Source organism: Anastrepha ludens, chromosome X (assembly GCF_028408465.1).
Source record: "Anastrepha ludens isolate Willacy chromosome X, idAnaLude1.1, whole genome shotgun sequence".
In the NCBI taxonomy this organism is placed as follows: domain Eukaryota; kingdom Metazoa; phylum Arthropoda; class Insecta; order Diptera; family Tephritidae; genus Anastrepha; species Anastrepha ludens.
Window position 1 is genome coordinate 8,364,650 of NC_071503.1, and position 12,233 is coordinate 8,376,882.

Sequence of the window (12,233 nt, forward strand, 5' to 3'; positions counted from 1 at the left end):
TATGTCCTTACGAGCAGAGACATGTTTAAAATGTTTGAAGCGATTTAATGTTAAGTAATTGTGTAAACTATGTAATTCAAAAGAACATCGAAAAGAAATTTTTTTGACCAAACAGCGCTGTTGGACAAGAGTGAAAGCAGACCTGGTAATGACCAGAGAGTATTAGCTCTTCTGTGCACTTCGTTTATCGGTATGCCAGAATCAAAAGCAAAATGAAAAGAAAGACGATAGAATACAAGTAACCAAGTGGAAGACGTGTTATAGTAGCCGTAAGCCGCTTTCACGCAAGCCTCATTTGGCATAGGTTTCCTTAGTAGATTTGGTCCAAATTGGTGAAAGTTGATCGCTCAGAACCACATAAATGGATAGATTAGTAAATTAAAAATCTACTACTCAATGCTGAAAGTGCTATGTATAAAAAGTGAGCTCGATCCTTAATCATTTACAACTTCTACAAGTTTTCGTAAATCAGCTAGATTTGGGATAAAATTTGTAAATTTTAAATGCAATGCGCGAAGGAAGATATTAACCGATTTGAAATTTCTTTTTTTCCTGAATTTGTATTGATATGTAGCAACTTTTCCCTGCTATTGCGATATGATTTGAAAAAATTTAATATACGTATTTCACTCCTGTCTAATATCCGGTGCCTGGGCCCCAGATTTCCATACTGATCCCGAGTAATTTCTGGAATAGATAAAATTAGGTAATCCCGAACTATCTACCAGTGATTTGAAGATAGCGAAGATTGGTGAGGTCGATGGCAAACGAAGGCTAGCGGTGATCCCTCTGAATGAGGTATCACTCAATCCACAGTCGGCAGGATGTAGCCAACAAAAGTACTTTAGCTACCGAACTAGCGGAGGTGGCTTCAGTTGCAGATGAGAATCACTGACCGAAGAGGTGGCACCCAAATCCGAAATGATAAGAAGAGTTACCCTAGAGAATACAAAAGGGAAATACTCCAACTACTCTGACGATTGGGAGGATGCGAAGTATCTCCCCCCACCATTATAATGAGGAGAACGTCGAACAAACCTCCGGTGTTTGTCTACCAATATATCAAGCGAGCGATGATGGAGTTTATCCAGGTCAGTCTGCACCATAGTAAGCCTAACAGAGAAGAAACACTACAATCACTAATGCAGACACACTTTCCAGGTTGTCTCTACAACGAAGATAGTTAAACCTTTGCTATAGTTCACAACGGAGATCCGCCATTAGATTTTGTAACGGAGGATAACATAAAACGGCCGCCGCAGCATTATGGCTTGGTCCGTGACTACCATTCAGAAACCGGAGAACGTAGGTTCCAATCTCCATGAAATACCACAGTGAAGAAAAAGTTTTTTCTAGTAGCGGCCGTCCCTTGGCAGGAAGTGGCAAATCTCCGAATATATTTCTGCCGAAAAAAGCTCCTCATAAAAAATATCTGCCGTTTGCAGTTGGCTTAAAACTGTACGTTCCTCCATTTATTGAACAACATCAACGTATGCCGCAAATAGGATGAGAAGCTCGGCCACACATTATGCTCCTTATGCTTTGGATCGTTATCTTGGTAAAATTTAAAATTTAATTTATTCTCAGTGCTCAAGCCAAATTTTCTAGCACTGCTGACTAAGTTTTTTTTCAACATGATTAAATGTTGGTTGGCGTCCATTGTGCCGTCAATGAACACCAAGTCTCCTACCCTTTTACTTGAAATGCACCCCTAAACCATAACGGAAACTCATCCCAATTTAACCGTAGGAGTTATATTTCGATTATGTAAAGCTGTTAAGGGCTTGCGCCATACTCTGGTCGATCCATCATTGTAGTACAGCATGATCTTTGTCTCGCGTCATAATATAACGTCGTCCCAATAATGTACTGGTTCGAAAAATTTGTTTAAGGCAAAAGACAAGCGTTTTTACACATGCAGCCAGCAATAGTTTCTTGAGTGCTGATATCGATGAATATTTGTGATGCAGTACAGCTTGACACACTGCTTCATGAGGGACAACAATACCACACTCTTCGTTAAGCACTTTTGCAAGTGTTCTGAAGGAAATTCTTGGGTTTTTATCTAATTTTCGGATCATCAGTAATTTTACTTTTAGACCAGCACGCTTTTGCTCTAATCTACCCTTTTTTCCCACAGGATTTATAATATTATAAACTGTTTGAGAGCCATCGAAAATATTTCAGACAATTCCTGAACACTTTTACCCAAGTGGTAATTATAATATTATATAATATTTGGGTAATATCAAAGGATAATCTTTTGGCAGGAATTTTAAAAACACAATATTTAAATTTTAAGTCCGAATAAACCAAACATTTTTCACTGAATTGTAAAACGAAAGCATCAAAGTGATCATTGCAAAGCAGAAATAACGGTAAATCGAAGTTAATCGCAAAACACATTCTAAAGAAATGAAAAAACAAAATGAAAAAACAGTTTCGAAATAGAGTGTTATTGGTGTTTGTTGCTTTAGTTGTTGCTTTCCAAAGAATTTAAAGTTTTGTTTATCAATTTCCTTTAAATGCTGTGAATAAATATGATTCAGTACAAAAAAGAAATCAAATATAAATAACGAGTGGTATTTTTAGCTATTGAAGTCGAAAAGTTGAATTTATTTTCTATATGAAAACTCATTTTTGACATACTTTGTATTCTTCCTCTTCTTAATTGGCGCGATAATCGCTTACGCGATTTAAGCCGAGTTTAACAAAGATCGCCAGTCGTTTCTTTCTCAGAGGAGGCCTTCCTCTTCCTCTGCTACCACCAGCTGATACCGCAACGAATAACCCAGCCAACGTAGCCGCTGGATCTTCTACGTTGGACTTGAAGGCTCACATTGTTATAGGTGTTAATACTGGTTCCTAAATAAACGAAGTCTTTTACAACCTCGATATCGTTGCTGTCAACAATGACATGGGCGCCGATACGCGAGTGCGCCGTCTGTTTGTTTGATGACAGGAGGTACTTCGTTTTGTCGGCGTTCACCACTGTCGATGGTGGACTTTCCAGGTCTAAAGCCACACTGATAAGGTCCAGAAAAACGTCCTGGTCTTAAAACCTTTTGTAAGCCGCCGAACTTTCTGGTAGAATTTTCGAGCGTTGTTCCTATTGGCCAGCATCTCAAGCTCCTCGCACTGTCCGATGGTACGCCTCTTTTCCTTTCTTAGCTCTCTGTAGCGATCCCACATAGCTCGCGTTGCGCCCGAACGCAGCGCGGCTCTATAGGCAGCATCTTTTCTGCCTGCGACAGCATGACATTCCGCGTCGTACCAACTGTGTTTTCGGTCTCGCCAGAACTCAATTTCTTCTTCAGCGGCGGTACGTTGAGAACGAGAAATGTTGTTCCATTGCTCGTGCATACCGGTGTGTTGGGCAGTACTCTCTGAGAGCAGGAGTGAGAGTCGAGTGGCGAATCTTCTGGCTGCCTGTTGTGATTACAGCTTTTCGATGTCGAACATTCTTTGCGTAGGTAGATGTACGTTTTTTACTGCACAGTGACGTTTGCGCAGTTTAGCTGCAACGAGGTAATGTTCCGAGTCGATGTTGGGTTCTCGGATCGTACGTACATCTAATACAGCGTGTCTTCCATCTATCACAATATAATCTATCTGGTTTCGCATTTTTCGATCAGGAGACAGCCAGGTAGCTTGGTGGAATCTGGTGCTGCAGACTACCATGTTTCGAACTCCGTCGAAGTCGATCAGCCTCTATCCATTTCCGAATGTTTCGTTGAGCAGGCTGAATTTTCCGACTGTGGGACCAAAAGTTCCCTCCTTGCCCACCCTGGCGTTGAAGTCGCCAAGTACGATTTTTATGTCGTGGAGGGCGCAGCGCTCATAGGAACGTTCTAGGCGCTCAGAGGAAGGAATCTTTGGTCGCATCGTCCTTCTCTTCCGTCGGGGCGTGGGTGCAAATGAGCGAGATGTTAAACAATCAGGTTTGATGCGGATTATTGCGAGGCGCTCGTCCACCGGAGCGAACGACAGTACCTGGCGACGAAATCTCTCTCCAACAAGGTCCTATGATTTTCTTGCCTTGCCACGTCCATGGCATTTTTGGAATGGCAGTGATGTCAGCTAACTCCCGAACGGGTGCTCGGAAGCTACCCAGAGGATACTTGGTCTAATCCCGGAAGTTGTGAGCTTGTTGAACCATATGCAGAAAAATCGTCCTGGCCCTTCCCAAGTGAATGGCGATCAGTAACTTTCCCCACTTGCGTGGACTTCTACATGTGGAACCATGTGTGTACTGAACCGTGTATACTTATGAGTGTTAATTATGTACATAACTTTTATACGTATATATGTTTATGTATGTACATAACTTAATTTGTAAAACCAAAGTAAGCAAACAACATGTCAACTCTCTTCGTTGGCAGCTATGATGTGAACATTCATTGATTCACAAAAAAGGCGTACTTATGAGTGTTAATTATGTACATAACTTTTATACGTATATATGTATATGTATGTACATAACTTAATTTGTAAAACCAAAGTAAGCAAACATCATGTCAACTCTCTTCGTTGGCAGCTATGATGTGAACATTCATTGATTCACAAAAATAAACAATTAATGAATAAATGAATCAATGCAGTTGTTTGCAGTCGGAGATAACAGACTCTATATTATAGAGTTGCACTTCACTGATATCTGCCAACCTCAGTGAGTAACAGTGAGCTTACTGTGCTACTGAAAGCTATGGCACAGCTGCCCTTCTTTCCTGAACGGAGAGCAGTAAGGCTTGTGGAGGGCGAAGATACCAAAGTAACCATCGACGGAAACTACGATCCGTAAAGTGACGATCTCATGGGAGGAAAGGTCAAAGCAACTACCCTCCACGGATAGTTCAACATTCAAAGAAATATCCCAAGCCCAAGTACGAGACCTGCGTCAATTAGGCTAGACAAATTACTAGTCGGAGTGGTGCAGTCACCAAGTGGAATCTACTCTATCTCAACTCAACTTGACTTAATGTCAAAAGGCGTGAAGCTTCTCGATGCAAAGAATCGCAACACAGCTGAAATCAGCCCAGCTGAAGACCCACAAGCAAGAGTAAAGTACCAAAAGCTCCGAAAGCAAACATTCTGCACCAAAAGCTGGGCATAAAATTAATTTATACTAAAGGAAACTTGGTGTTATGGTAGCTACGCTACCATAGTTAAAGATTTAAGGCTGGCTGTTGTACCCAAATCTTTCCCTACTCTCAATCTATGGTTTCCAAGTCTATGTACTGATACTCGCCTTACTGTAAAAAGGTATTGGGATGCCTTCAAGAGATTACAATTCCCTGTACGACTTGCTCTTCCGATAAAATGAAATAATAGAACAATCAGACTTCAGAATCCTGAAGAGGATGAATGATATTAGAGAAGAGGGCTTTCAACACCGAAAACCGTGAGAGAGGCAAAATAAACTCCATGCAAGAAAAGTTCAACGATCGAGCGAAGGGGCATTAGCTCAAGCCAAAAGGTCAAAAAGGAACGCAACCAATGATGTGACAAAAGGTTATTTTGCGGAAATAGCAAAAACGATTGTGTATTAGGGCGGTGATTGATCGCCGTTCCCATGATGGAGCGATCCATAAGCAAACTGTAAATGCAACCGATAAACAGAAGTTTTTAGAATGGCCAAAGGGATATCCTCAAAGAAATTCCAAGACTTCCATCTAGTTGGTCAGATGGGAGATGATTTTAATCTCATGTCAAAGGTGCGCAGCTAAACGGTCCCTCGACCTTTTGCACTAAGGCCATTAATCGTGTAGGCGAGCTTTAGCCATATGCCGGCCTCGAAATCTTACGGGAAGACATCCCTAAACGGTTAAAGTCTAGAGCCTAGATAATCTCACTTGAGGGAAAGGTTGGGGAACTCGTAGAGGAGTTGTATAATGGATATATAGCGGAACTTAAGTTTGATAATTAAATCGTGAAAATGGTCCAGAATGATCTGACAGAGACTACACCAGACATCGATAGGAATCCCAATGACAAAGCATGAAATCACGATGCTAGTTGAGTAAAATAATGTTAGATATTTAGCCGATAAAACCTCAGTGAAAAGAGCATGGAATATGGACACGTAAGTCTATAAAGGCAAAGGATTGACGCGAAATTGGTACAGCCCAAGATGTCGGACTGTGAATCTCTGCAAGAATATACATATGAATTGAATGGTTATGATTGCTTTCAAATTTAGAGATGCAGGTCTAAAAATCGACGACGACTTGACCGCATCGCTTATTGTGTAATTGCTTAATGAGTTTCAACCACTAGAGCTCGCAGTTGAAAACTCGAAGAAAATGCTTGCATTAATTCGGTGAAAAATCTTCTTTTGCAAGATGCAAAATTCGATTCGAAGCAAGTCGCTCAAAATGCCTTGTACACTAAAGCCAGACTGTTCTGAAAAGTTCGCTGTCGTTCACGCAAGCAATTACGGCACCTGAACAAAAACTGTTGTAAGAAAGCAGCGAAGGACGCCACATAATGTTATCGACATGTGGAAATTATCAGCTCTGTTAGTAAGAAAGCCACACGTAAAAGGTGGTGGAGACCCTGTTCGTTAAAAAGTCAGGCTTGCGGTAAAAAGGTTCAACCAAGAGCAGTGCATCGATTACGACCAAACACTTGTTCCAATTGCGCGATATATGTCGATTAGGTTTTTGCTCGCCAAAGCAGTAAGACATGGTCTTACCGTTTGGCAAATCAATGTATTAACTGCCTTTTTGAGTGGCTACTTTGCCCAAGAGATTTACATGACTCAACCGAGTGGCTTTGCTGATGGTTTTGTGACAGATGTGGCCAATGCCATCACGTAAGCACACCCCTTGTTGTCAACTAAAAGCTGTCGGAGGAGATATGCCCAACTAATGACGACGGCAAAAGGGACATGGCTGGTGTGTCTTATAAGCAAGCTATTGGATGTCTGGTATCCGCTGCTCAGGTCACGCTTCCCGATATCAGCTACGCTGTCATCTTGCTAAGACAAAGATGGCGCATTGGGCTGCAGTAAAGTAGCGCATGCGATATCTCAAGGGTACCGTCTACAAGAGCATAGTTTACAAAAGAGCTCCGATGAAATCATTGGATTTTGTAACGCCGACTGTACAAATGACGTAAGTGATCGCCATTCGACAACTGGCTATGTTTTCCTACTTCAATTTCTTAGGCTACCAAGAGTCAGCGCACGAGATGTGTACAAAAAGTATCGCGAATTTTGAATTTTCGCAGGTTACGTATATTCGAATTTCGATTTTTTTGTGGAGATATGTTGGTACTCATGTCTCTGACTCATGCCGATGAGTTCGGTCATTTTGAATGTTCAGTTAATTGTTGACAGCGGCTTTTCTTGCAAGACGAGCCGAAGTGTTCGATTTTTACCTATTCAAAAAGATGGATCAAAGATCCTGTATCAAATTTTGTGTGAAATGTTCTCAGAAGGCCGAGAAGATGTTAACGACGAAAATCGTGCTGGACGCCCGAGCACTTCACTAACAGATGAAAAAATTGATGAAGTGAAGAAACTGGTATTGGCCAATCGTCGAATCAGCATTAGAGAAGTCGCTCAGGACCTAGACATATCGATTGGCTCATGCCGTTCGATTTTTTTCAATGATTTGGGCATGAGACGGGTCGACTCAAAATTCCTACCAAACTGCTCAACTTCGACCAAGAGCAGCATCGCATGAACATTGCTAATGAGATGTTGGACTCTGTCCGCGCCGACCCAAATTTGCTCCAGAGGGTCATAACAGTTTATGGTTATGACATGGAGACGAAAGCTCAATCATCTCAATGGAATCTGCGGCACGAACCAAGACCGAAAAAGTTTTTCTTACCGTTTTCTTCGATTGCAGGGGCGTTGTGCATCATGAGTTCTTGCCACAGGGTAAAACGGTCAATAAGAAATATTACCTGCAAGTTAAACGCAATTCGCGCGAAGCAATCCGCCAGAAATGGCGGGATTTGTGGTGATGCTACAGTCTCCGTATTCCCCATATGACTTTTTCTTGTTCTTGAAACTAAAGAGGTCCATGAAAGGACGACGCTACGCTACGATTGACGAAATAAAGGTGGCATCGAGGGAGTAGCTGAACAAGATTAAAAAAATGAATGACATTAAACGCATACACGATCGGGTGCGTGGATTCCAGCAGGGGTGCATTTGATGAATTTCATCTTGAGCAAGAGTTGAAATCATTGTCAACACATTATGCACGTTTCGTGATCAACCATGACCTGTTGGTGGGCAATGCAGCAAATTCCGAGTTGGAGGCCCACGAGAAGTTATGGGAAGAGGTTGAAGATATTTATAACAATGCATGTACCCACTTGAACCGTGCAATCATGGGTGCAAAACCGAGCCAGTCTGCTGTGATGCCCTTGCGAGAATGTGAGGTTAAGTTAGAACCGCTTGCAATTCCAACGTTCGATGGAACTATGCAGAATTGGCTGGCGTTTAAGGACATTTTTGAATTGCTTGTCCACAATACAGACTATCCTGAGGCCTACAAGTTAGGCAAGTTGCGGCAGGCAGTAAGCGCAAGTACTGTACCGATCGTCGGGAGTGTATACTCTGGGGGATCCGCTGATTTATGGAAAGCGCTTAAAGAACGTTTTGACAATAGAAGGCAACTGGCTGAGACTCATGTGTCACGCTTACTCAATGTCAAGCCGACAACTGAGGACACACCAACTGCGTTACTGTTCATCGTCAACACGGTACATGAATCACTACCAGTGGCTGAATGGAATGCTGTGGTCGTACCGATAATAGTTCCGAAACTTCCGATAACTACACAGCGCGAATGGAACATGAGCTGTTCACCCACCGAAATTCCGAGCCTCAATGAGCTGCTTACGTTTTTGGGTCAGCGGGCTCATAGCCTCAGCACAACAGTTGTCACATGGAGCAATGGGGTTGAATTTACGTCCAAGAGTCATCAGCGCGCTGGTGGTCCGTCAAGAGCTGTTAAATCACACGTCTTATCTGCAGAGGAGGGTAAATGCACATACTGCCAAGGTGCACATCGTATTATGAAATGCGCACGCTTTCTTGTGATGAAATACGAACACAGAATTACTGCTGCAAAGACTACAAGGCCTTGTTTTTACTGCCTAAAACAAGGGCATTCAGCAAAACAATGTCCATTGGGGAATTGCCGTCACTGTGGTCGTAAGCACAACTCATTACTTTGCCGCGAATCATTATCTCAGAATCCATCAGAGTCAGTGTCAACGTGTCCAGAAGGAGCCGTCACTGCTATTGCATCCAAAAATTCGAATCTCTGACTAGAGCCTGCTGTGGTAGGTTGCCTTGCCAACGCGAGTTCAACAGTGTTATGGGCAACTGCGCGTGTATACGCATGCGGCAACTCTACCAATGGACGTCTGGCGCGGGTGCCCTGTGATCCCGGATCACAGGTCAGTTTTATAACAGATAAATTAACTAACTCTTTGTCTCTTCATAGGAGCAAATGCGAAATTTCGGTGGAAAGATTCGGAGCTTACTCCTACGCTCGTACACGTGGGCATGTCACACTCACGTTTAAATCGCTCTATTCCAGTTTTAGTATGGAAATCGTTGCACTTGTCATGCAGTCAATTACTAAGGTCATCCCAACAGTGCATATTGACATGACACGGTGGCAGCATTTGAATGGTCTAGAATTGGCCGATACGCAGTTCGGCATTCCTAGTAATATCGATATTCTTATTGGTGCGGATGTATGGGGAAAAGCAGTCGAAGAGGACAAAAGACTCGGTGGCTTCAATGAGCCACACGCCCAGCGAACCCGCTTCGGCTGGGTTGTCTTCGGTCCAGTACCAGCAGCGCATCCAGCAACGCCGCCAACTCTTTCCTTCAGCGCCCAGCAAGGCGAAGAGAACGCACGCTTGGAGGAGCTCGTAAGAAGCTTTTGGAAGTTAGAGGAAGTGCCTTCACAAGATTGTAACGGCGAAGATGAATGTGAGAAAATCTTTTTGACCACACACCAATTTGGAGAGAATCACCAGACACTGACCTAGCAGTATACCGTTTAACTACAGTGACGTATGGGATGGCTTGTAGCCCGTACAACGCGGTTCGCGCACTCAATCAATGCAGTTATGATAACTACAACGTAGTCGCAGGTGGCCATCAGTCGATTATTGCGCGCGATGCGATTCTGTCATCATTTTATGTAGATGATTTTCTCATCAGTTGTGACACTGCGGATAAAGCCTTCCAACTCGCTGTCAATGTGAGTGCGATTTTGTCGGCCGGACAGTTCCGTTTACGAAAATGGAATTCTAATAGTGGTGAGGTTTTAAGAGTTTAATTAGTAACAATTCGGATGTCTCACAAAACGTCGGGTTTTAAGTGAGGTCGCCAAACTATTTGATCCTACTGGCATGCTTGCTCCAATTGTTATTGCCGGGAAGATATTTATTCAGAAGTTGTGGTCTGCTGGCTTAGAATGGGATGCACCACTCCCAGATGCACTTCAAAATACGTGGATCTTATTTTACAGAGAACTTGACGTTATAAATCGTATCCGTGTACCACGGTGGTTAGGTTTGGTTGAGGGTAAGACTACTACGCTACTTGGGTTTTGTGATGCAAGTCCACTTGCCTATGTGGCTGTCCTCTATACTAGGACAACAGACGGTGAAGGTCGGCCAACTGAATCATTGCTAACAGCTCGCACCAAAGTGGCGCCACTCAATGGTGCAACGATTCCTCGCCTAGAACTTTGTGCGGCACATTTACTCGCATCCACACTTGACAATGTGCGGATTGCTTTACGTCTAACGGACACTTCTTATCATTTATGGTCCGACTCGCGAATCGTGTTATGTTGGTTACGTAAACCTCCAACTACTCTCAAGCCGTACATTTCCCATCGTGCTCGTCACATTCAAGAGCTGACATCACCAGATCGTTGGCATTATGTACGGTCTGCACAAAATCCGGCAGACTGTGCCAGTAGAGGTATCCGAGCATCAGAACTGGTTGAACATCAGTTGTGGTGGCAAGGACCAAAATGGCTTATGGACAAACAGCTACCAATTTCCTTTGGGATCGAATTAAAAGGTGAAGAGCTTGACATTGTACGTGGTGAACAAAGAGTGTCATCATTTGTAGGAACAACGGCCCATGCGAGCGTTCTTAAAACTCGACATCTAGACGGCCAAATAATTTCATTAAGCGAACGCTTTAGTTCATTGCAAAAGCTTCTTCGTACCGTGGCAATCGTACTTCGGTGGCTACCAGTTCGCCGACATTTGCGAAGACTGATCGGCAGTCCTACAGAAATGGACGATGCTCTTAACGTGCTAATCCGAAACGAGCAATATACCTTTGCGACTGATATGTCTCTGATTCGTAAGGGATCGGAAATATCCAGCTCCAGCAAACTAAGGTCATTGAACCCTTATATAGATTGTAACGACATATTGCGAGTCAGAGGTCGTATTGGTCACGCTGACCTTCCAGAAGATCGACGTTTTCCGATAATTTTACCGAAGCATGGGAGTTCGGTACATTTACTCATCCGACACGCACATGAAACCACGCTTCATGGTGGGGCGCAAATCACTCTTCAAACTCTTCGCGTACGGTACTGGATATTGAACGGAAGGCAAGCAGTCCGAAGCTTTGTGCAGACTTGTGTTACTTGCCGACGACATCGAGGCGTAACGTTATCTCAGCAGATGGCATCCTTACCCAGGCATCGCATTACTGCAGCACGGCCATTTACACATAGTTACTAAATTATACATACGGGAGCGTAAGTCCTATTTTTTGGTAAGATATCAAACATGGTATATAAATGTTAAACTTAAAAGCATTTTATTTCATATATTAATAAAAACAAAATAAACAAAAATATAAATTTCACTTAAATATGCTTAAATATTGTAATATTGTTAAATTACACTTATTCGCTATGTGACTAAAGTATACATACGGCTGTTTAATAATTAAAAAAAAATATATTTTAGTATCTCGTATGGCTTCCTTTGGCATCTACTACAGCAGATAATCTAGCTGGCATGGACAGTGCCAATTTTCTTGTTGTTTCTGCCGATATTAAATTCCATTCTTGAATTAAAGCCTCTTTTAATGATGGAATGGACGTTATGTTTCGTTTTTTTAAGGCTCTTTTCAGATGATCCCATAAATGTTCAATTGCATTTAAATCTGGTGATTGGGGTGGATGTTCCAGTTTATTTTTTACGTTATATAGCAG

The 12,233-nt window shown here is 42.6% G+C and overlaps 1 protein-coding gene across 1 annotated transcript; it reads left to right on the plus strand.

The window, feature by feature from the left end:
• The first annotated feature begins 8,112 nt into the window (after positions 1–8,112).
• Positions 8,113–10,026, plus strand: LOC128869726 (uncharacterized). Its single transcript, XM_054112328.1, has 2 exons — positions 8,113–9,227; positions 9,471–10,026. Exons 1-2 carry the CDS (start codon positions 8,113–8,115, stop codon positions 10,024–10,026), a joined length of 1,671 nt encoding a protein of 556 aa, XP_053968303.1.
• Positions 10,027–12,233: the final 2,207 nt, after the last annotated feature.

Bases quoted from the DNA above. Each gene is read 5' to 3' on its own strand.
- LOC128869726 (XM_054112328.1), top strand. From the start codon at position 8,113: ATGACATTAAACGCATACACGATCGGGTGCGTGGATTCCAGCAGGGGT. The intron at 9,228-9,470 runs GTCAGTGTCAAC...GTCTCTTCATAG, and splicing joins TTATCTCAGAATCCATCAGA to GAGCAAATGCGAAATTTCGG.